The 12197-nt window shown below is 29.8% G+C and overlaps 1 protein-coding gene and 1 long non-coding RNA gene across 8 annotated transcripts; both read left to right on the top strand.

The window, feature by feature from the left end:
• The first annotated feature begins 587 nt into the window (after nucleotides 1-587).
• LOC145109043 (uncharacterized) lies at nucleotides 588-4311 on the top strand. 7 transcript variants are annotated; one of them, XR_013708726.1, is made up of 6 exons: nucleotides 588-1301; nucleotides 1822-1890; nucleotides 1965-2033; nucleotides 2600-2885; nucleotides 3371-3520; nucleotides 3635-3943. It is a non-coding gene; the product is annotated as an uncharacterized LOC145109043 (long non-coding RNA). The 7 variants fall into 7 exon arrangements; XR_013708723.1 differs by lacking the exon at nucleotides 2600-2885 and having other exon boundaries at nucleotides 593-870; nucleotides 1018-1301; XR_013708722.1 differs by lacking the exon at nucleotides 2600-2885 and having other exon boundaries at nucleotides 593-908; nucleotides 1018-1301.
• A 5014-nt stretch (nucleotides 4312-9325) lies between these two features.
• Nucleotides 9326-11509, top strand: LOC145169167 (stress response protein). Its single transcript, XM_079087738.1, has 7 exons — nucleotides 9326-9464; nucleotides 10127-10330; nucleotides 10402-10452; nucleotides 10542-10750; nucleotides 10838-10960; nucleotides 11071-11142; nucleotides 11235-11509. Exons 2-7 carry the CDS (start codon nucleotides 10144-10146, stop codon nucleotides 11304-11306), a joined length of 714 nt encoding a protein of 237 aa, XP_078943864.1. The 5' UTR covers nucleotides 9326-9464; nucleotides 10127-10143; the 3' UTR covers nucleotides 11307-11509.
• The last annotated feature ends 688 nt before the right edge of the window (nucleotides 11510-12197 follow it).

Below are 12197 nucleotides of genomic sequence, written 5' to 3'. Positions count from 1 at the left end.
AGGAAAGTGAACTTGTAATTTTCTTGACAGAATTGGCCATTGTATTATTGTTGGGCTTCAAAGTTAGGAATAGTAAATTTGAATGTTTTTTGGCAACTTTGCTCCTCATTCTTTACCCATTATGACATTTTTGGTCCTTGCAATCAATATTTTTACACTTTTTTGGAACCTTTTAATATTTAAAGTTTGGCCACAAAACTTTAACGGTTTGAGAACTTTGATCCTTTTTCTAAAAAGTTGTTAATTCCTACCCCTTTAATTTTTTAATCATTTTGACACTTCTGGTCCTTGCAGTCAACATTTTTACATTTTTTCATAAAAACATGAAAAAAACGGTCTGGAGCAAAGTCCGAGCTTTTCATCCTTGCACTTTCTACGTCTGTCATATTTATCGATTCGGAAACAACATTGAAAGCTTCTGGCCCCCACGTAGCGAGGTAACCTTTCTAGTATATATTAAGATTCTGAAAAGTTTTAACAGTAAAACGGAGAATCTTTGTCTCATTTGGTCCATGTAGTTGTGATTCCTGGCCTATTTGTTTTAGGAGGTCATATTTTGCAGTTTTCTATATTTTGTGTACACAACATTCTGTACAGGTGTTGTTAGTGGCTACGTGTTGTCCGCCTTTGCTTCACCGCCTTCTCATCCAATAGGATTCGGATTTTTGTACTTCTTCCCCTTTTCGTAACCGACCTCCTTTTTTATCTGTGTTTTTATCGGTCGCTTCTTCTGTAGATTCTACCTCTCCGTTAAACCTGAAAATGGTCTCACCACCACCGTCCTACACACGATCGCTCAACACCAACTCTGTCTCTTCCATTACTCACCGTCACACAACCGCCTCTTTCTTCTCCCAATTGCATCCAAATGTAAAGTCGATTATCAGCTGCTAGCGGTAACCTTAATGGTTGTTTTATTTTGATATTTGTTATCTGTTAATTCCATTGTCGAAACCTACTCCTTCTTCGACTCACCTACCTATCGCCTCTCCCTATCTCTCTCTATGTATATTACAGAAAGAGACACGTACAAACAGACATAGTCGAAAAACGAAGCAGATCAGATGGTTCACTTTTTGGTTTCGTTGGTGGAGATGCTGTCAGATGAGCAAAATCGAAGTGGTAAAGTGACACATTCGGTAACTTCCAGTTGTTCCCTCCTCTGGTATAAATACCAACAACTGGTGTATACGAAGCTAGGGGTTTATATTCTGAACCAACTCAGGGAAACCCGAATCGATTCGCTATCTTGATTTCCGACACCGTTTCCTGTGGCTTCTTTCAATCAAAGCCAATTCCCCGTAAGTATTCAACTTCATCTCCTTTTTATATTTGCTTCAGTGATTCCGGTTAAAGTCGTTGCCTCCTGCAACAGGAAGGGATTTTATTTGGGTTTATAACGCCTCAAAACGACTCACCCACAATCTGACGATGTGCTGGTTCGTTTTTCAGTGGTAGCCATCGTGGGTTAACTATTACTTATCGTAGGCTAATCAAAACTGAGAATTTTTCATTTTTTCAACGAATTTATTTGTTCTCCTTAATCATCACTTCTGTACTCAGTTGATTACCTATTTCACTTAGTTTTTTTTATATCAATTTTTGGATTAGTTGATTCAACTATCAATATCTTACTTGGTCCATGATATGTACATGTTGAAGACGGGAAACATGGGAAAGTGCTTTTTTTTGTTATCAATGTCTTTTGCCCAACAACCCTCAAATCAACTTCATTTAACACCAGTCTGATCCAGAATTGAGAGTTTGAAATGAATTTTATCCAATTCTTCCATTACTGAACTTTTTTTTTTTTATTTGTAGGAAATCGGAGGTCTTCTACATGTCCCATTTGGCATTGTGTATTATTGAAAAGTTGAATATTTCAACCAGGTATGTCACCATTTTTAATTTGATTCAATTCTGTCGTTAGATTTTGATCTCTGGAATCATTGATATGTGTTTAGGTCCATTAGTTAATTTTGGGCTGCTATCAGCTGTGCAAATGGGAGCACAAATATGAATAGCCAATCGAGGTTTGTTATAATTTTATATTCATAAATTTGTTACCTTAATCTGATTGTTTTACATGTATCATTTATGTATTAAGTTTATTTCGTCAATGTTTCTACTCTATCAGTTCATCACATGCCGTTTTACAATTACCGAATAAATATGACCAAGAGTGAATCTATAGTGTTTGGCTAAAACTTCTCTTAGTTCTGACAAAGAAGATCATGTTGAATTTAGGAATATAAGTGATCAGCTAAATATCCTCTGTCATCACGAAGATCTGTTAATAAAAAAACGAAAAATCTGCTTAAAATGCTTCTTTTTTCAAGAAATTATATTATATATAGGTGGTTGTTTTAAAGGAATCTTGAAATGCAAAATAAAATTATTGTTTGAAATGTAAATTGAACTTGTACCTAATTTTGTCCCAACGGGTACTACTGGAAGTCTGGGACATTTGGTTTAAACCGTCGAAGTTCAGGCATCCATTGTATGAATAGTCAAAGATGACTTTATTAGTGAAAGTCAACTTTTGATTTTGTAAATTCAATCTTTTTTTGATGGACTGAATTTTCTGTGGTCAACAAAGGATTACGAGGATGATAATTGAAGGCTACACAAATGTTGTCAAATGTTGACTTTGGGTTTACTGTGAGTATATGTGTAGTTGCTTCTGATGGAAATGACGCCATTGTGGGAGAGCAAGATGGTATATTGCATATGTATCCAGTGGAGGGAGATATTCTTTCAAAAGAAGTTGCTATTGAAACAACTTTTGATTCTAAAATGAGACTTCCAATGGCTTTTACCTGGAATCAGTTTTACCTAACTTCAAATGAGTAAAATCACAAAAACGGAAAACTTTTACTTAAATGGTTAGAATGACCAAAATGGTCAAAATACTTTCTTTTTTACCTATTATTCCATGGTTGACTTGCCCAAAACGTTATTTTTATTCTGTTTTAGCTATTGGATATGAGTAATTTTACTAAAATGGTCATTTTGACCAAATTGGTAAAAATTAAATTTAAATGCTTACAATTACCAAATTGGTTAAAATACTTTCTTTTAACATGGTTTGACTAACAAAAATATATATATATTTTTTTATTTTGTTTAACTAGATTGATATGGGAAAATGACAAATGGTTATTTTCACCAAAATGACCAAATTGGTCATGACCAAAATTAACGTATCTGCTAAAAATGATTTCATTTTTACATATTATTATGCCATGGTTTAATTCACCAAAAAATATTATTTTAATGTATTTTTTTTGGATTTATGGGTAAAATAAAAATGTAGATGGCTTGATTAAAAAAATGACGTGATCATTTGTGTGTTTTTTTTTCCATATAGGGATTTAGTTCTCATGTGGCTAACACCATTCCTACAACCACAATTCCCATGGTACAACAGCAACAACAACAACAGCAGCAAGCCTCCGGAATTGATGATTCCGCCTGGCTTATGTACAAAGATGGGAATGTTTATGTCCCTAATCCTTAGGTAAAGCTCAGTGCTATTAATATATTTTTCACAATTTCCCATTAAATATATTTAATACAAGAAACTCATTCCATTCATACAATGGAATGCAAAGACTGATTCCATTCCATGCAGAGACATCTGAACTTTGGATGAATCCAAGGGACATTCCAAGTCTACAATCGGCATCATACTACAACATGGCAAGCACAAACGCCAAATGGCACATATCTACCTTCACACACTGCACACGCTTCATTAAATGCAGCGAGACAGTATTTTGACACCATGAAAGAAATCGGTTCTGCATCCAAATCATCTACAGTGTGTAAAAGTAAGTGGTCAATAGTTTAGATATCAGAATATTTCGATTGTTGTTTTTCCTTCCGATGTAACTAACGCATTGACTGTATCAATGAAAATACATTGCCATTATGTCGTTAAGGTTTTTCTGTTTCTTGCAGATAACTCGAGATCATAGTTATTGCAGATAACTCAAGAGACCATGTTGATTAACGTACTTTCTAACCCACGCAACACGTGGGAAACTCATCTAGTTATTTAATTATGGAAAAGACTTTCAGTTTCCATTATAAAAAGAAACTAGATTATAACCCGCGTTAAACGCGGGAGAACATATAAAAAAAGACATACAAATAACGTGAGAGAACATATAAAAAAAAAGACATACAAATGTTTACAGATATTACATAATAATTATTAAAAAAAAGTTATGGTTATTGGTATTATTGAAATATGCAGAAGATACATTGAAATCTATAAATATCTATAATTGTTGAAGGACCTCTTTGTACACAATATTTTTTGTTTTATTAGTTGAACGACATTCTTCATCACATATGAGTACCTTCAAAATCATAGAAAATTACATTAGTGTAATTTAACGAAAGATTGATAGGTAAAACGTTAGGGACAAGACATTTAGCTCTTTTCTTTTCTTGAAGAAGATGAATCGTCACTTGAGTCTATCACTTTGTTTTAGTGTTAATGTTGCTTATAAAAGTTAAATATAAATATATAGGCATATTGATAAGTTTTATTATTTTATATGAGGAAAGTAATAATTATAATGGGACAACATTATTTAAAAAATAAATGCTTGAAATATTTTTGGAGGGAAAAAATCGGGATCAATTAAAAATTTTATATAAGGAAAATACAAATTTAGATTTGGTGAAATTATGTATGAAATTATTGACGAATATTATTTTGGAGAGAATTGTATTTTGTAAGGTATAATAATATGAGAAAATTCGAAATATGTATATTTGTTGTGTAAAATTACAAATTTTATTATTACTATATAAAGATAACACAAAGTAGGTTGGTATGTTATACAAAATAAAAAAATTAATCACTTTTGTTTTAGTGTTAATGTTGCTTATAAAATCGATATATATATATATATATATATATATATATATATATATATATATATATATATATATTGGTAAGTTTTATTATTTTATATGAGGAAACGAATAATTATAAGGGGACAACATTATCTAAAAATAAATACTTGAAATATTTTTGGAATGAAAATCGGGTCATCGGGATCACTAAAAAAATTTATATATGGAAAATAAAAATTTAAATTGGGTTTGAAATTATGGATTAAGTTAATGACGAATAAATTGATAGGTTACGATTGAATCCAATTTTGGAAAATTTAAATTTGATAAATGAAACGCATAAGTTATCAAAATAAATTTTTTTATGGATATAAGGAAAATAAAAATTTAAATTTGATAAAGGAACGCTTAAGAAATAAATGTTTGAAATATTTTTGGAGGGAAAAAATCGAGATCGTTAAAAAAGTTTATATAAGGGAAATACAAATTTAAATTAGGTGAAATTATAGATGAAATTAATGACGTTTAAATTGGTAGGTTACAATCGGAATCCGATTTTGGAAAGTTTGAATTTGATAAAGGAAATGTGTAAGTCGTCAAAATATAAAATTTTAAACTCGGAGAAATATATAAAAAAAATACATATAAAGTTATAAATAGTCAACAAAATAAAAAAATAAGATAAAGCCAAATAAAAAAAATATATCTTAATAAATAAGAATCATTTTGCCACATATTATTTTCTCATTCATTTTGTCACATGACAATTTTTGGTATTTTTGAATTATTTATTTTTCATTTATCATTATTCTATGTTTTTCAGTTATTTGGAAATGTTACTTAATTATATTGTTATATAAGCATAAACATTCTATTTAGACGTTCATTCCATAATAAGATTACTTAATTTAGATCAATATACCGTTTTTTCACTGTATTAAATATTAAGAACTATTTCATTTATTTAAATAAAGTAATAGAGTATAATTTATGGAATGTTAAATGTTATATGAATTTTGATTTTAGTATATCATCAACGGAAATTCTTTTCTAAATCATGATTGGTTTGTTTTAAATTGATTATGAATATAAGTGCTAGCGTTTATGTTTGTTTTTATTTATTTGGTGTTCGCAAGAACTTTGCATTAGACTTGACGCAAATTTGAATAATATTGGTATATCATGTAATTTGGTATATATCTTTCAATTATATGAAACATCAAATAATGACATTTCATTACTATTGTGATAATTTAGTTTATATATTACATTTTTACTAATGTTAACGGTTTTATTTTTTTTTCTAATAATCGTAACGCGTTTACTAATTGTATATTTTACAAATCACCTAATATCTTATAATTTTTTTTATCTTACTTTATAATTTTTCATAATTATGTTATTTTCAAGATTAACTGTCTTAAATACGAAACTTTGTTCACTGATTTCGACCAAAAAGGATTTCCCATGACCGATATATGACCTTTCAAGGACATGGACAGATTAGGGAAAAATGTTGAAATAAAAGCTTTGGCTTTTTAAATAAAAAACACATATGCACATTGCTAGTAACTAAATATGTTAAAAACAAAATAGAAATTACAATGCACTTTGTATCCACTGAACACAGTTACAACAACTCAAAAGAAATTTAGAAATTGCAATTCAAAACATTATAGATTAAAGTCAAAGTACATTGCTATTAACTAAATCTGTTAAAAACCAAGAATTATGGGCAAATATGTCAAATTAATAACATTGTAATATTGATAATTAAAAACACTGAAGGGTAAATGGTAGTTTTTAATCATCAACTACCGTGCAATCCAAACAATCTCAGAAAAATCTAATTATGTAAGACACACATACATACATACAGTTAATCAAAAGTCACTATGCTTTTCTCATGGGTATTTTATCAAACATGTAAAGTGCAACATCAAATGCAAGGTTAAAAAGACAAAATAAAAGATTGAAAAACTAATACTAACATTTATAATCAAGATTATTCATGCATTCAAAGATCACAATCATATATAACACTAATGAGAATCAAAAAATCAAATAGAATTAATAAAAATTAAGAACATCATATTAAAGAAGGAACATGGATGATGAACATGTTGCTGCAAAGGGTGATGCTATTCGAATGTGATGCTGCAAAGGGTTTGAAGAAAACATAATATACGAACAGTAGCACATTATTTATACATAACTTTCAACAATGATTATAGAAATGATATCAAATTTCGAATTCTTTGATTTTTTTAAATTGAGCAACGATATCCCGCAATCTTATAGATACGTTTCATATAATAGATATGGATTGAAAGAATATATACGAAAGGTGATAGTTATGAATGTGATTTTAATTAGGAAGAAACAAAATTTACTTTCAAAAATTATGATGAGGTTTAAATGAGTTGAATACATTCATTTTATAAATGATATTAACATTAAATCAATTAGTCAAACTTTCAAATTTAGTCAATATTAATTTAATTTAATTTAATTTTAGGATGAAATCATCAAAATGATCCAATGGTTGAAATTAATCAAGAAAACACAATGAATGGTCTTGATTGTTGAAGATGATGTCATAAAGTTTCTCTTTTAATATATATAAAGACGTGATATATTATAAGGTAAACAAGATAAATAAGAAAATACAAATTTTTATATATTTGAAAGCATTTTTAGATTTTTTTTTTCAAGAAAAATCTACTTTATGAAAAGAAATTATTATAAAAAGCCGATATCTACTATAAAAAAGAATTTAAATTTCTTTTATTTTTTATTTTTATCTACTTTTTATTCATATAAATTAATAACATATGAAATTTATTTATTATCTTCTTAATCTTCATACTTGTTTTGATTTAAGAAAAGAAAAAAAAATATTAAATGGCTTCTAGCCGTATTTGGTGTTGTCTCATTCTTTCAAGCTGAATGTTCAAATAGGGATAATGACTTGAAAGGGTAACGAACTTTCGACTTTGTTCACATTTAGTCACTAAACTTTTTTTCGTTATCTATGTGCCACTAAACTATTGAAATTGTTCACATTTTACCCTTATGACCGGCTGTTACCGGTCATAAGGGTAAAATGTGAACAATTTCAATAGTTTAGTGGCACATAGATAACGAAAAAAAGTTTAGTGACTAAATGTGAACAAAATCGAAAGTTCGTTTCCCTCTAAAAAGTTTAATGACTAAATGTGAACAAACTTCCTCTTGTATTATGTTTTAGCAAATTATTTATTTTTGTTAAATTGTAGCAACATTTGTTGATGAAGAAATCTATGAAATAAAAAAAAACAAAACCCTGAAAATATATTTATAAAAAAAAAACCGAAACCGAAATAAAAAACCAATGGTTTGACATTTTCCAAAATAAAAAATCAAAATTTCCAATCTGATTTTGGTTTTACAAAAAAATGAACCATTCTCACTGATGTGAATTATGACCATTGGTTTGACATGCGGAATTAAAGAACACACAAAGATTACGGTGATTTGGGTGTTTAAGAGATGCATTCGATTATGAAAGGTGTTTACAAAAAAGGATCTAGATCTAAATCTACATAATTAACACACACTAACACTCTCAATGTTACATCTCTCAAGCACACCTCTACATGTGGTATGAACCCACCTTATATAGAGGTGTTTACATGTCTCTTTCTATCTCTCATGTCATAAAGGGGGAGTTTTGGATAGAAAATTCTAAATTGAGCGCTTTCTCATTCCCTTTTTGGTTTTATAATCATTTGTCGATTATAAAAAGGGGGAGGGATTTAGATATGGAAATCCGAAAGTTGAATTTTTGTAAAACCAAAATCAGATTGGAAAACTGTGATTTTTTATTTTGGAAAATACCAAACCATTGGTTTTTATTTCGGTTTCGGTTTTTCGTTTTTTTTAATATATTTTTCGGGGTTTTGTTTTTTTTTATTTCATAGATTTCATCATCAACAAATGTTGCTACAATTTAACAAAAATAAATAATTTGCTAAAACATAATACAAGAGGAAGTTTGTTCACATTTAGTCATTGAACTTTTTAGAGGGAAACAAACTTTCGATTTGTTCACATTTAGTCACTAAACTTTTTTTCGTTATCTATTTGCCACTAAACTATTGAAACTGTTCACATTTTACCCTTATGACCGGTAACAGCCGGTCATAAGGGTAAAATGTGAACAGTTTCAATAGTTCAATGACAAATAGATAACGAAAAAAAGTTTAGTGACTAAATGTGAACAAAGTCGAAAGTTCGTTACCCTTTTAAGTCATTATCCCGTTCAAATATGATCATCAACATAAGTGTGAAATTAAAGAATATTTTAAAAATAGATTAAATTTGTTATTTCAAAATAAAAGATAACAAAAAAAATATATATACAAAAATATATTTTTAGTTCTATATCATTTTTTCTTTTGTTTGGCGGGGTGACTGATAAAAGTTGTAACCCTCCTTTGACCTAATTGAGCCTCATCGATCACTCTGGTGACTTGACTGCTGCCATATTTCTCCGAAGCTAAAAACCCTTCTCCGGTGGTCGCCTCCTTTAACACTCAGCCGTCACGCAGGTTAGCCATCTACCCTTACATTCGCACACAAGTACTTCTGAATCCATTTCAACCCGAAGTTAGCAAAACAAGTTCATCTTTCCCCCCCTTTTTTCCTCATTTGATTGTTGGTAGCTTGTTCTTTGTGAATTTCATTCGTAAACTAGGGCACCGACTGAAAATGTTCACAATTTCTTATTTCACATGCTTGTATAAGATTCCAATGCTATTTTTGAAGGTATTTTCCGTGTTTTAAGAAAATTTCCCTCTGTTATTTGATTCGAAGGTGTATATTCGTAAACTAGGGCGCCGACTGAAAGTGTTATTTGATTCGAAGGTGGTTCTCAAGTTTTAGAAACACATACCTGCGTTGTTTGCTTCAAATGACTTTAAATCTAGCAAAAATACCAACTAGAGTTTGGCTTCTGATTTCAGAAGTGTCGAGTTTCATTTGTAGTATTCATATGGATTTCATGCTTATTTGACAGAAAAATTGCTAATTGTATAAAGTTCCACAGAGGTATCATCTAATCTAGAATGTGTATCAACAAAGAATTACTGTGAACTTCAACATTTGGCTAAAAGTATATGCATTTGTGTAAACGCATGTTTAAGTATGTGGGTTTATGAGTTTATATAATGTGGCTTACTGTTTTGTTGGATTATTGTTCTGTTATGCCCAGTTTGATTAGCAGAAGATATGATCAAAAGGAGGTTTTACAAGCAAGAACATGGGGATAAAGATGTCCCTTCAGATTCTTCATCATCTTCAGAATCTGAACTGGATGCAGAAGCATCAGTAGACACAGATGAAGAAGAAGAAGAAAATAATGACAACATGGTCATGGAATCAAGAAAGAAAGACCATCATTCCTCCTCATCTTCTGGTACATTATTATTATATTTCACTTGATGATTTTGTAAATCATCAAATTTATACAAAATCTTGTTTTTTTAGGATATGAAAGCGAAGATGGGTCAGCAGATGAAGCTACCCTTGACTCTTCAGGTTGAGTTATTTGTATTTGGTTTATATAATTATATTTCAACTGTTATAAAGTTTGTTCCTTTATTTAATTCTTTTGAATTATATGACAGGTTTACTCACAAATGATGATGTCATTAGCTTGCCATTGTCTTCTGAAAACAAATTGGATATGAATAACACACACAATATCAACAAAGAGGCAATAAAAAATGATCTTCTTGATTGTGTCTTGAAAAGTAAATCGGTTTTCAAGTGTAAGTTATGCCCAAGAATCGTTTGTCTAACAGAAGAAACATTAAAGGCTCATCTCCAATCCAAGGTTTATAAAATATAAACAAAAAATGTTTCATTTTTTTTAATTAATTTATGCAACAAAATGTTTTAAATCTTTTAGTTATTAATGTAGAGGCATAGTCGATCTGTGAAACTATTGAAGGAAGGAAGGCTTAAGATGATGCTAGATAGTGATGGAGAAATAGAAGGAGAAACTCATCAAGAAAGACATGCTGCAACTTTAGCTCTTGCAATGGTTTGTAATTTGTTATTTGTTATGTGATTATTGTGAATATTGTTTTGATATGTGGGTCCCATTTGGGTTTTCTTTTATAGAAAGTTGACAAATTTTGAATTATGTTATAGTCAAAGAAGAATGAAGGACAAGATTTGAAGAAAAATAAAGGGAGACAAAGACAAAGGAAGAGATTAAAGAAGGTAAATTACTTTGTTTTAATTCTTATGAATTATGATTTTGGAAATTTGGAAATTAAAAGGTAAGCAAAATTGGTTGTTATTTTTGGGTGTAGAAGGAGACTGACGATTTGGTGTCTACAAAAACAAAAAAATCGGCTAAAAAGAGGCGTAAAAGTGATGTTTGAAGAGAGTGGAATGAAATGAGGTTATTTTTTTTTGAGGAAGTTAAGGATAGTTTACAGAAAAAAAAATTACAATGTTGGTTTTGTTTTTTTCTAATGTTTGTTGGTTTTCGGTTTTGCTAATCGAAATATAATCCATTAAATTTTATGTATCATGTTGTTTTTGGTTTTAACAATGAGAAGTGAAACTGGTTTGTTTTGTTTAATTTAACACCTTTTGGAGATATATATCCATACAATTAGACCTGACAAATGTGTTGTGTTGGGTTTGTGTCGTATTGAAATAGTAAACGGGTTGAGAGAGTTTGACCATAATCGACAACCCGTTTATTTTCGTGTCTTATTGAAATATGTCGTGATATGAAGTAGAAACAATAAACATGTTGAAAGAGTGTAAGGGGAAAGGAAAAAAAAGTAGTAGTTGGGAGGCGGAATGGTTAAATCCATAGTAAGTTTAGAAGGTAAAATGGAAATAGGAGTTCGGGAGTCGGAGGGTGGGATCTTGAGGAGAAAGGAGGGGTGGAGGTGACTTTGTAGTTTGGGAGGAAATAAAAAAAAATAAAAAATGAAGTGTTAACCTATACGGATAAGTCATTTACACATTACCAAATGACTATGAACCAAATTTTTTTTTTACATATAGTTTTGATGTTGGATCTTTCTAGTTTACCTAAAGATTACAAAAAACTTTTATATAAATAAACGGATTATTTTCGAGTAATATTTGAATTGAAATTCTCAATCATAACTTTACATGTTTAATTTTTGTGTTTTGTTTAGTGAAACCGTTTAATTAAAACGGGTTGAGATATCTTAACCATACTCGTTTATTTTGTGTTGGGTTAGTGCGTCGTGTTAGTTTTTGCCACCTCTACATACAATACAAGTCGTTTG

Source organism: Lactuca virosa, chromosome 4, assembly GCF_052849685.1.
Source record: "Lactuca virosa cultivar CGN04683 chromosome 4, Lactuca_virosa_CGN04683_v6, whole genome shotgun sequence".
In the NCBI taxonomy this organism is placed as follows: domain Eukaryota; kingdom Viridiplantae; phylum Streptophyta; class Magnoliopsida; order Asterales; family Asteraceae; genus Lactuca; species Lactuca virosa.
Note: the sequence above shows the minus strand (reverse complement) of the source record. Positions and strands in the feature narration are given on the sequence as shown.

Excerpts from the sequence above, each read along its gene's own strand:
- LOC145169167 (XM_079087738.1), top strand. The coding sequence starts at position 10,144 with ATGATCAAAAGGAGGTTTTACAAGCAAGAACATGGGGATAAAGATGTC. Across the intron at positions 10,331-10,401 it reads TCATTCCTCCTCATCTTCTG|GATATGAAAGCGAAGATGGG; the intron begins GTACATTATTAT and ends TTGTTTTTTTAG. Across the intron at positions 10,453-10,541 it reads AGCTACCCTTGACTCTTCAG|GTTTACTCACAAATGATGAT; the intron begins GTTGAGTTATTT and ends ATTATATGACAG.